Raw genomic sequence first — 12126 nt, 5'->3', positions numbered from 1 at the left:
AAAAACCTGTAGGCGAGAATTATCAGAATCATTGCCTATGGCACACAAGTAGCCCCAGCCTGACTAAAGTACAACACAAGGGAACTGCCAGCCTTTCCCAACTTGGAGGAAAAAAATGTTAATAAATAGTTAAAATGTTTGAGTTCTCCCACACTAATTTTTTTTTTAAGTTTTGGTGCTTACAACCACCTGGCTGGTAATGAATGAACCAAGAAAAAATAGATATCAATGGAAATGGTTGGGAACAGTGGATCACAGTTCAATGGACTGTGATTTTCATATATATGTGTGTGTGCGTGTAGTTGACATATTGCTGCAAATACACACTGTGCTATAAAGTAGTCATAATTTCTGATAGTAAAATTCATGACTGAATTAAATACATAAATATTTCACACTTTGCAAAAGGAGAGCCAGGACACCAGGTGCCCTGTCACCTGCATGTGCATAAAACCTGTGGCTATAGAACAATGATGTTTTCCAATGGTAAGATTTTTGTTGGCTGGGTGCAGTGGCTCACGTCTGTAATCCCAGCACTTTGGGAGGCTGAGGCGGGCAGATCGCTTGAGGTCAGGAGTTCGAGAACAGCCTGGCCAACACAGTGAAACCCCATCTCTACTAAAAATACAAAAATTAGTCAAGCATGGTGGTGTGCATGTATAGTCCCAGCTACTCAGGAGGCTGAGGCAGGAGAATCTCTTGAACCCGGGAGGCAGAGGTTGCAGTGAGCTGAGATCACGCCACTATGCTCCAGCCTGGGCAACAAAGTGAGACTCTGATTTCCGTTATTACTGATACAGTTTTTTTTTTGGTTTCGCTTAGCTTTTATTTTTTAAATGATAGCATACCTATAGCATGAGCACATGCAAAAACAGTAGATTGTACTTTTTGTGCTTATACCCAAAGGAACTTGATCTACTTGCTATTAGGCCAGTTTTTTTCAGCATTATAAATCCTTTAAAAAATAGACTCTTTTAAAAAATAAACTGTTGAAATTGCTGCTGAAAGTCTCTACATTCTCAGAATGGTCAAGGTATTTTAATTGGAAATAAAAGTCCTTATAATGCCACAGCTTTTAGACTGGGCCTCTGCAGATCCTCTGAACAATGGTCCTCCTCAGAGTAGAGCAATCAATCATGCAATTGTGTTTTACCCCGCAATTTCCTGTTTTCCCTTTTATCTATTGATTTATAATTTTGTCTTATCTTAAAATGCCGAAATACCTTCTAAAAACATGCAAAGCTCAATAAATTGTCTTTGCTCATAATGCATTTGCAGAGCACTGGGCCAGAAATGAAGGCATCATCTAATCTTCCCTCTGAGAATTACCTATACTTTTCCATCTTACACAATCCCAGGGATCTTCTGTCAATGTAATGTGTCAGGAGATGCTTAAAGGAAACATCTTGCCCTAGGTCCAAGATTGTCAACTCAGTTTTATGATGACTTCATTCTCTCATGACTTCATTCCTGGTTCTACTTTATGTCCGCTCCTCTTGGTTATATCCTCACTGCCTGATTACCATTTATTTCCATTCTTCCTAGTCATGTATATATTCCTCTTCCTGGAACCCTTGCACCCACACTGTAGCCATCAGGGTAATACTGCACACACATTTTACATACCCAAGGGACCATGTAGTAGTAAGTGTTAGCAAGACATTTGAGATGTGGTGGAGAGGATAAAGCATTCTAGACCATAATAGCACAATACCACTTTACTTTTATTTTTCTAAAACATGAAAACTGAGATTTGAAAGAAAGCACTGAAATTTGTTTTTCCCCTTATAGAAATCTAACCTAAAGAAAGAGTCTACAAGGAAAACACTTAAGTCAAAATGGATATTCTACTGTTTTAATGTAAAAAGTTTGCTTTCATTTCTGAAAGACAATTTCTCTGAAGATAGACTTCTGTGGTTGAAGTTTTTTGTTCTGGCAGTTTAAAGATATCATTCCTTTTTTTTCTGGCTTCTATAGTTCCTTTTGAAAATTGAGCCATCATTATTATCATTGCACCATAGGAGGCAATGTATCTTTCTTCTCTGTTTTAAAGATTTTATCTTTATTTATTTATTTATTTTAGCACTTTGTCTATGGTATGGTTCTCTTTGTACTTACTCTTCTTGGATTTCCTAAGTTTCTTAAATATGTTGGTTGATATTTATCTGTTTTGGTAAATTCTCAGCCATCTCTTCAAATCTCTTCAATCTCTTCAAATATTGCTTCTGGTCCATCTTTTTCCAGTACTCCAATTACACATGTTAGACCATTCAACTGTGTCCCTCAGATCTTATATTTTATTCTATTCTTTCCATTTTTTCTCACTATGCTTCTGTTTATACATTTTCTATTAACCTGCCTTTGAATTCACTAATCCTCTTTTGCTATGATCAATCTCTGCTAAGCCCATCCAATGAGTTTATTTCAGATATTTTGTTTTGTAGTTCTGGAATATCCATTTGATTCTTATTTATAGAGTCTAATTTGCTATTGAAATTATCTACCTTTTTACCCACTTGTCTATGTTTCCTTTTAGTTTTTATTTTAACATTTATAATGGTCATTTCAAGTCCTTGACTGTAGATTTCAACATCTGAATCACTTATGGGTCTGCTGCTATTATCTATTTTTCTTCTTGATTTTCAGTCATATTTTCATGTTATTCCTGTGGCTTGTAATTTTTATTACACTGGACTTTGTGTATAGAAGAACGTAGAGACTGAAGTCAGCATTATTTTCCTCCAGAGAGTCTTTTCTCTGCTATTAACAGATACAGTGAGGTATTGAGCTGGGTTTAGGCCAGACAGCAGCTTTAATTAACAATCAGTCCACTTCCCACCTCTCTTTTTCTTGAGGCCAAGATCAGTAAGTATCTGTTCAAGGTGCTTACTCTAGCCTATCTTTGTCTCCTCAGTTTAAAGACTGCAGGACATCTCCTTCAACCTTTCTAGCACAGCATCACCCACTGACCTTCCTCCCTCCAACCCCCATCCCGCAGTGCTCCATTTAGCAAATGTCTCATGGAGAAAATCATCTGCATGTTAGCCTCCTCTCAATTTCAATCTCTTGTACCAGTTCATACAGCTACTACAAATTCTGCTGGCTTCTCTTTCCCATTAGAGTCACTCCACTACCATAAGCCCAATCCTCAGCTTGTGCTCAGATTTGGCAAATGCTCACAGAGAGGCAATGTCAGCTCACCTCCAATTCTAGTTTGTCTAGTCCTCTTTCCTTTTACAGTTCTCTAATGTTTTTTCAAAGAAGGCTTTATTATTTTTATTTCTAGTTGTTGTAGCAGGTGGGTGGCTTGCCACTCCATAACACATGCTGCATGAAAGCAGAAGTCTCCCTTGAGATTGGCATTAATGTGCAGAGAAACTGAACAGCCTCCCATTCTAATCCCTTTCATACGCCAGCAAAGATGACCCCATGTTGTACAAACCCAGCAACATCTTTTCTCGCTATCCTTTCTGGTCAGGAATAGATGTTTCTTTTCCTTTAAAATTGGTACAACCTATTTATGTTCTATTACTGAGATCCACCCCCTAAGAAGGCTTCAACTGCACTCCTCCTGCATCCACCAAGACACAGGGGCTCAAGACTCTGGTCTGATGGCTGGGGTCACCATGGTGCAGGCATTAATGTTCACCTTCACATCCCTGTTGGCCATGTTTAGCCTAGCATACAAAGCCTGCAAGAGCTGCTGGGCAAAGACAGGCTCATACATGGGATGTCTTAGGCCTTTTTGGGTGCCACAAGGTAAAAGTGATACCCCTTGCCATGTCCCCCAACACTGCAAAACGATTTCTCATCCTTGTTTTATGCTGGCTCTACACTGACAGTCTCTATTGTTCACCATTTAATGAGACTGTTTTCTTCACTTTCGGGCCTTCCCCACTTTCTTCTCTCCTCTTCTTTCTTGTTTACACACACTCTCTCTCCAATCACTTCCTGGAATAGAGGTCTTTTACAGACAGCACTGGTCAAGAAGAGGGTACCTTTCCTTCCATATAGCAAACCAGACAATCAGAATGTACCCCACATAAAATCAGGGTTTTGGTTCTCCTCAGCTGTGTCTGTCTGCTCTTGGTCACTAAAAGGCTACCTTTTCATTGCCAAAGCATAATATTAATTTATTTTCTTCTCCCAATTCCACATCCAAAACTATCTATGGAAATTACAGTTTTGGAAAGAGGTTTGGAAAGACCAGATCTCAGAGAGACTAATTATCTTTAATTCTTTGATGTAATAATAACATATGCAAATACTTAGGGTGTCTGGGGATCAAGGCTGTAGTAAAAGATATGATTTTTCCACCCTGTCATCTGTGCCTCAGTTGGTGTAACACTGGGGCAGGGAGGGAGGAAGCCCTTCCTCAAGCATATTTTCAGCTGTGCATCAAAGTAGAATCCATACATATATACATACACACAGAAATATATAATACACATACATTATATATCACGTATATAATACACATATTATATATAACGTGTATAATACACATATTATATATAACGTGTATAATACACATTATATAACGTATAATACACATTATATAACGTATAGTACACATATATAACGTATATAATACACATATATATAACGTATATAATACACATATTATATATAACGTGTATAATACACATATATATAACGTGTATAATACACATATATGTAACGTGTATAATACGCATATTATATATAACGTGTATAATACGCATATTATATATAACGTGTATAATATGCATATATAATGTATATAATACGCATATATAACATATAATATGCATATATAACGTATATAATACGCATATATATAACGTATATAATACACATATTATATATAACGTATATAATACACATATATAATGTGTATAATACACATATTATATAAAATTTAACATATTATATATTATGTATATAATATATATGATTATATATATTTATAATATATATAAAATATAATATATAATACATATATTATTTTATATATATATATTTTTTGAGACAGAGTCTTGCTTCTTCGCCCAGGCTTGAGTGCAATGGCGCCATCTTGGCTCACTGCAACCTCCACCTCCAAGGTTCAAGCAATTCCCCTGCCTCAGCCTCCCCAGTAGCTAGGATTACAGGCATGTGACACCACACCCAGCTAATTTTGTATTTTTAGTAGAGACAGGGTTTCACCCGGTTGGCCAGACTGGTCTTGAACTCCTGACCTCAAGTGATCCACCCACCTCGGCCTCCCAAAGTGCTGGGATTACAGGCGTGAGCCACCGTGCCCGGCTGACACCCTATATTAAAAGTAAACACCAAAGTCCAACATTAAGACAGAAGAAAAGAGAACTAGAGTTAGTAACACTGTAGTCACATGAAGTGAGAAAACCAGTCAGTAATTTAGTAAAAAAGACTGAAGTGCCAATCTGCTTGGGAATCCCACAAAAGCCCTAGGGTTCTGGAGCACAGCCTGCAGGTCCCTTTGAGGTCCTCCTTGGACAGCAGTTTGTGGCTCTTTGGTTCATAGGAAACTACAATCAGCCACATGCGTGGTGTGGTAATGACTCACCTTCTTCTCAAGAAAACTCAAAGCTGCATTTATTTTTTCCATTATGTTGAATTTATCATCACTACCATTATTTTTGTATATTTAAGAATGTTGACAACAGCAAGATTCCAAAAAGCACTAGTTAGTGAGCAAAGCCTATTAGAAGTCACTGAGGAGCCTCCTCAGGTTTCTCCAGACGGCAGCCCTCCAGATTCTAGCTGCCTTTCTGCCTGCATGTTCATTAGAGCCTACGAAAATGTCTGGTGGGCGCAATATTCATCTGTTCACTCACTACTGCATTTCTGTGATGTGTATGGCAACCCACAAACCAGCTTACCTGGCATGCTGTTTTACTTGCTCTCCCAGCATAATTACTACTAGCACCCCCTTTCACACTCCAAAGCATCCCAGCTTGGACAAGATTATATGGTTTCTTCTAGCTGCACGCATAGTGTGTGCTAAGCAAACACCGAGAGAAGAAAGCCTGTCTCCAACAGTTGATTCTCCTTAAAGTTGACCATCTTTAGTAGATCTAACTGGGGTCTCTGGAGTGCATGGAAGAGAAAGAGTGGCCTGGTGATAGGGACAGTGCCCAGAGGATGAGGTGAATGGGAACGGGACAGGCAGAGGAGCGGGCATCCTGAACTGAGGGAGCAGCATGAGAAGAGCGGGGACTCTGGGACGAGCAGCGTGCGGAGAAGCGCCGCGGTGACCATGCAGGGTGAGGGAATGCCAAGCTTGGGAGATAGGACAGGACCTGCCTACAGGGGGCCTCCAAGAACAGTGTGAATACTGTGGGCTTCACCCTGCAGGCAGTGAAGAAACCCAGGAGGGTAAATGGCTTATCAGGCCAAACCAGGGAAACACGAGGAAACATTCACAGATGTCAAATGCATCTTAATCCCTTCTAATGATAAAAACAAATCTGGAAACTCGAATCTGGCCGCCATTTTGAAGTTTTAGTTTTTGTCTCTGCCTAAGGATGTAAAAAAGGGACAAAGGGGTAGTGCTGTAGGGAAGGGTTGGCAACCTTGTCCTGTGTAGTAGATGTTTTAGGCTCTGTAGGTCCTACAGTGTCTGCCACAGTGGCTCAACTCTGCCAAAGTAGACACAGACACTACACAAATGAGTAAATATGGCTGTGTCCCAACAAAACTTTATTTCTAAGAGCAGGGGGAAGGCTGGATTTGGCTTGCAGGTTGCAGTCTGCCCACCCCAGCTCTCCCTCAGGAGGTCATCCCCGGTAAGGATTCCCTCTGTGTAAAGTGAGGTACTCTCGTGGGAATGTTTGTTTTGGAGATGAAGCTATTGAAGGTGGGTCAGGAAGACGCTAGTGAGGGAATGTGTGTGGTTAGGTTGGCACTGGAGCTGAGGGCCAGTCACAGCCGTGGACCGCAGCCTGCGATGGAGACCGGACCCCCCCAGAGCGGCCAATATGAGAAGACAAGACGAGCCCCGCGCAGCCAGGAGTTACCTCGGCTTGCTCGGCTGCGTGTGCGGACGCCCAGCGCGGGGGTGGCGTCCTCCACGGAGGGGGACGAGGTTTTCAGCACAGCCTTCATGTTCTCGTGCTCAGCCGCGTCCTCCGCATAGCTCAGACCCTGCGGCTGGCTTGGGGGCGCCGGAGAACTGCCGGAGAACTTGCCAGACTGCAAAACCAAGGGGAAGTTAGCAGGTGAGGGAGACTCCCCAAAAAGACAACTCAAGCTTCTAAAACCCGTGGTTGAGGAAAACCTCCTCTCCTCTGTCTTGTTTTGTTTGCAGACACATTCATTACGGCAGTCACTGAAGTTAACTAATGACAAAACATCTGTAGCTATAGGAAGATCTAATATGAGACAGAAAAGCCCCCAGTCCCAGAAGGACCACCACCCATTCATCCATTGTAGCCGTCTCTCTCACTCACTCAGATCCCCTCAAAGGGTGGCTGTCAGGAGCGACTGGCATTGGCTCTGGGAAGGTCTAAAACCAAATGTGTTTCTTACACCAAAGCCCTGATATGAGAATTGAAATGAAATATGCCTTGTTAACCAAGCATATTGAGCTTTATTTTTTTACTTAGTGTCAGAAAGCAGTTAAATTTTTCTTAAGTATCACTTACGATGGTAGAATTACAAAAGTGGGATTCAATCACAGAATCCTAGCATGTTAAGAGTTGGGAAGAATTCTTCTAGACCTAGTCCCACCTTGCTTTTATGGAAAAGGAAACTGAGGCCCTTCAAGAATATGTGGCTTGCCAGGGACCCCAAAAGAATTGGTATCAGGGCCCAAAACAGAACAAGACACATAAATTCATGCTGATTTTCTCTAACTGAACAAAAGGTCAGGACATATATATTTTAAAAGAGGTATGCTGGAATACCATACGTACACAATGCCAAACACCTGGATGAAGAACAAAAAGTCAGATTAACATTTGCAAAGAACACCTCCACAGACTGCTGGCTTCCTTTGTCACCCAGTGTCTCAGGCATGGCAACAGGGTTGGGGACACATCTGTGGCTTGTAGCATCTACACGGCTCTCTCCTTATTTTCCAGGGCCAATTAGCCCCCTTGGTCTCTGGTTCTCGCACCTGCATCCAGGGTCTAGGGAAGAGCCCCTGCCATCTGCCACTGCATGGACGTTGGCCCATGGGAGCCATTAACACCAGCAGAGGAAATGGGCACACATCAGAGGCTGCCTACTGGCTGGGGACAGAGACTCTAGCCTGGCCCTTGGCCACTGCCCCACTTCCTCTTTGATTTCAGGACTCTTCATGTGGTTATTCCAGAATCTAGTTCTCATATTTAAGTTGCCAAAGGAAAATTCTCTGTCCACTTTTCCAGCAGCAGGGAGAGACCTGCTAAACCTGCCACTTGTGACATGGTTACCGATTAGCTGGGCCTCAGGGACAGCTCGGAAAATGCATTTAACCCTTCAGTCCCTGGCAAACGTGGCATGATGAGAGCCCCTGTCAGGTGGTTAGTGATCACACAAAAACCAACCAGAAAAATGTCCATGCATTGTTTAAAGCACTGAATGGTGCTGACACTTCATGCTGATTATGTTAGGTTAGACCAGAGCATACATGAGGTGGTCAAATGTGGCATTCTTCATGTTCATAAATGGTCATACCTCAACTTCCTCCTCGTCATCAGTCTACCCGAGAGGACAGGACAGTACAGGACGGAAAAGACAGAAGGGATTCTTAGAAGGCACAGAAGTCAGCAAAAAGATCATCTCAATGTCACATAAAATTCCAAGTAAATAAACTGGTCACCACATCCAGGATACATCCTCTTGAGTTGGGAGCTGCCAGGCCCCACCCTCTTGTCCTCATCTGGACACTCCTTGTGTGAACTCCAAGATCACCCATGACCAGAGGGACTCACACAGCTCCGGGCCAATCTTCTGGGGCTGTCCCTGAGGTAACAGTCAGCTAACTCGATTCCCTGACCACCACCAACCTCACTCGCAGCTGTGCATCGTGCTGAGAGTGTCCTGCTCTGTGAACCATATGGCTTGGCTGGCCACATCCTTATGAACCCATCACGGCCTGACAGTCATCAAGGCCCCTCTAAGTGGACTGGCTTCCATTTGCTTGGCTCTGCCTGTCAGCTGCCGGCCCTCCTATCCCATCCTGAGCACAGGATCCCTCCCTGCCCAGGCTGCCGGTTCTGGGCTACTGCTAGTCCTTCCACATGCAGGCCAGCCAGGACAAGTGATACAACTGCTCCAGCAGCGTGTTCACATTACTCTCTCCTCAGGAGCATGAAATTAATTTATTTTTAACATCTCACCTGTTTCTCATGGGGGCCACCTGAACTGACTCTCCATACTTTTAATTACTTTAGCACTAAACTGCTTTAAGTTACTTTAAATAAAATATCTCTCTTCTAACATAAATTGAGAGTGAAAAGTCATGTCAATCTCTTGATCATAAATTAAACACACTTTCAATTTAGGAGTGTCTGTGAGGTTACAGGGCCAGGCCAGCAAATCAGATTAAAGTGTTTTGAGAATGAACTATGTTTTTGGAAGTTAAAATGACAAACCACTTCCAGTCCATAACATTCCACGCTGCCTCATCCAAATGGCATTGTGACAAGAGACAACAGTCCTGTTCCATTACTCTCTTTTAAAAAATTCTTACAGTTTATTTATATAACCTGGGATGGCTGGCATTTTTCCAGAAATTCACACATGTTCAAGGTGCTACATATATAAAATATTGGCCCGCTCAACATCCCTAAAAGTAATCATCATTCCCTTTCTATAGAAGAGGAAGCTGGCATTGAGAAGGGTTAAGGGTCTCACCCAGGATTACCACTGCCCTCCAACGTGGGAGGCCTGGGATTGACCAGCCTGGGTTCTCACAGCCCACCTCGCGAGTGTGAATGTGGCAGAAAGGCTGTAGGTGCCTTGTGTTGCCTTGTCTATGTCACCATTTGCTCTAGGACCAACTTTGTACACAGGATGAGGAATTAGTTGCTCAGTGATCCTGGCCTGGGAGGACCCCTGGATGATGAAAAGGAAGCCTTCTGAATACCCAGAAACGGGGAGAAGAAGAGGGATAGGCACGCAGGAGCTGGTGCGTGGGGGCTGCAGATTTTACCCTCAGACCTCTCATCTCTAAATGTTACCACTTGCATCCTCATTTTATTCAGCATGTACATTCAAGGTGACTTACTACAAACAGTTTTCTCTAAAATCTCTTCTAGCTCCAACGTTCAGGGGGTCCATGATTCTAAGTCTATTGTCTGGCTTTGTTTTCAGTGGTTTAAGTTGTGTATATGCCATTTTTAACCAGGTTATGATGTCCTTGGGATATAAGCTTTTCTTTATACTCACATCTTCCTTGGTGTCCCAGGTACTGCTGGATGCACAATGAGCCCTTAATAATTGAGTTGGAAAAACCCAAGGCTGTAGTTTTCCTTAAGGGACAATATCCTAATGTTCCAGCAGAGGGCAATCCTTCTACATGAATGATGCCACTTTGGCCATTAAAAACATGGACTAGGCTGAGAACGAATCCTGACGAAGCCTATCCTGTCCAGATTTTAATGGGAATTTAAATATTTTTGAATCAAACTCTAGAAACATTCACCTCTGTTTATGATTGGGAAAGCCAAATGTTTTAAGAGAAAGAATTTAAAAATTAGTGGGATCTGTAAAAAATCTCAAGAATTTAGCAAGAAATTTTGATGTGTCCACATAACTATAAGCATATTCGGCTTGTATGTGTCTCATAGCCACAAAATAAGCGATCTTTTTAAACTTTCAAAAATAATACTATGAATAAAATGTGGTCCACAGTTTGCCCAAGTGGATCCAACATGCTTCCTGGGTTGCTGTCTTCCAAGAGGCTGTGGATCCTACTGAACTGAGATTTCAGGAAAGGAGACAGAAGACTCTTGGCTGATGGCACTGGAATTCAGAACTGCTTGGGTGCGGGGTAGAGCTGTAGAAAGGGCTCCTTCTGCACAAAAGTGACCTGAGCACTTCCTAAAGGTCCAGAAATTCCAAGAAAACAAGGAGCTTACACAAAGCTCCTTGGATGGTAAGAGAAATGATTATCCCATGGTTCTTAAAATTATAACAAAATTGCTAAGTTAATGTATCTGGCCTTCCACGTAAGTCAGACCCTCAGGAATGTGGACTTCTAGAGAGCAGTAACCAAGTGCCCTCTGCTTGGCTGACTACATACACACATGTCTGTGCACATAGGGCGGCTTCAGTGAGGTCTTCCTAATTGGTTTTCTTCCTCCCCCAGCAAAAATCTGCCTAACTAGGGTTCAGTTGAAATGTGTAACTGCCCAGATGATGGCACGCCCTGTGGCTTAATCCTTTCCTCATTCCATTCCCTCTATTGCCAGAAGTCCATGTGCTACTCAAATGCACGCACAGATGGGAGAAATCCATGGGCAACAATCCAAACCATGAAAAAAAATCACACTCTAGAGTCCTTCAACAAGTTCCAAATATGACCTGTCAATATCAAAAAAGATGACTTTATTATCGTTGAGTCTGTTCAAGAAAGAATAAATAGTGACTAAAGGAGGATTCCCAGAAAATTTCAGCCTTTTGCCTGGAACTGACCTTACAGTAATGGATGAGGTAAGTGAGATACTAGCCTGGTTTTTATGTTTCGTAAAGGCACATTAAGAAAAAGGAACCTGCACTATGTACCTCCGTTGGTCTCTGGCATCGTCATGCATCCCTTTACCCTCCACTTTACTGAGCATCTGTCATCTGAATATCCACTGCCCCCCAAGACCTGGGTAGGCTTGGGGCTGAGACAGGAGAGATGGGGAAAGAGCCCGGGGGCAGGGGAGACATGTAAGTGTGCAGGGGCTCCCCAGGGTGCTATGGGGAAACTCCTACTGGATTCACTGTCCTCTGGGAACTCTTTCCACCCTGATGTCCTGTGATTCAAGGGACTGGCAAGAGCCCATTAGATTGTATCTTGGAGCAATCACATCAGTTTATTCAGATGCCCACAATGGGTGGTCCATGTGTCAACTGATTGGTTACACAGCACCGTTATGATGATTAAAATTCTGAATCAATTCCCCAATCAGTACATTTGTCTTTCTACGA

General features: G+C 42.4%; 1 protein-coding gene across 15 annotated transcripts in view; it reads right to left on the bottom strand.

Moving 5' to 3' along the window:
• Positions 1-12126, bottom strand: part of FHOD3 (formin homology 2 domain containing 3) — a 482704-nt gene that overhangs the window by 11938 nt on the left and 458640 nt on the right. For 8 of the 15 annotated variants that reach the window (XM_063597250.1, XM_063597252.1, XM_063597254.1 and 5 more), the window contains 2 exons: positions 8662-8685; positions 7020-7194 (listed from right to left, as the gene is read on the bottom strand). The exons of 2 other annotated variants lie outside the window; for them this stretch is intronic. In XM_063597250.1, the coding sequence (XP_063453320.1) occupies positions 7020-7194; positions 8662-8685 (199 nt within the window). The remainder of the gene's footprint in view (positions 1-7019; positions 7195-8661; positions 8686-12126) is intronic. 5 more of the 15 variants (XM_055102327.2, XM_055102331.2, XM_055102332.2 and 2 more) reach the window with 1 other exon arrangement.

Source organism: Pan paniscus, chromosome 17, assembly GCF_029289425.2.
Source record: "Pan paniscus chromosome 17, NHGRI_mPanPan1-v2.0_pri, whole genome shotgun sequence".
Lineage (NCBI taxonomy): Eukaryota > Metazoa > Chordata > Mammalia > Primates > Hominidae > Pan > Pan paniscus.
This window is presented reverse-complemented; position numbering and strand designations above follow the sequence as displayed.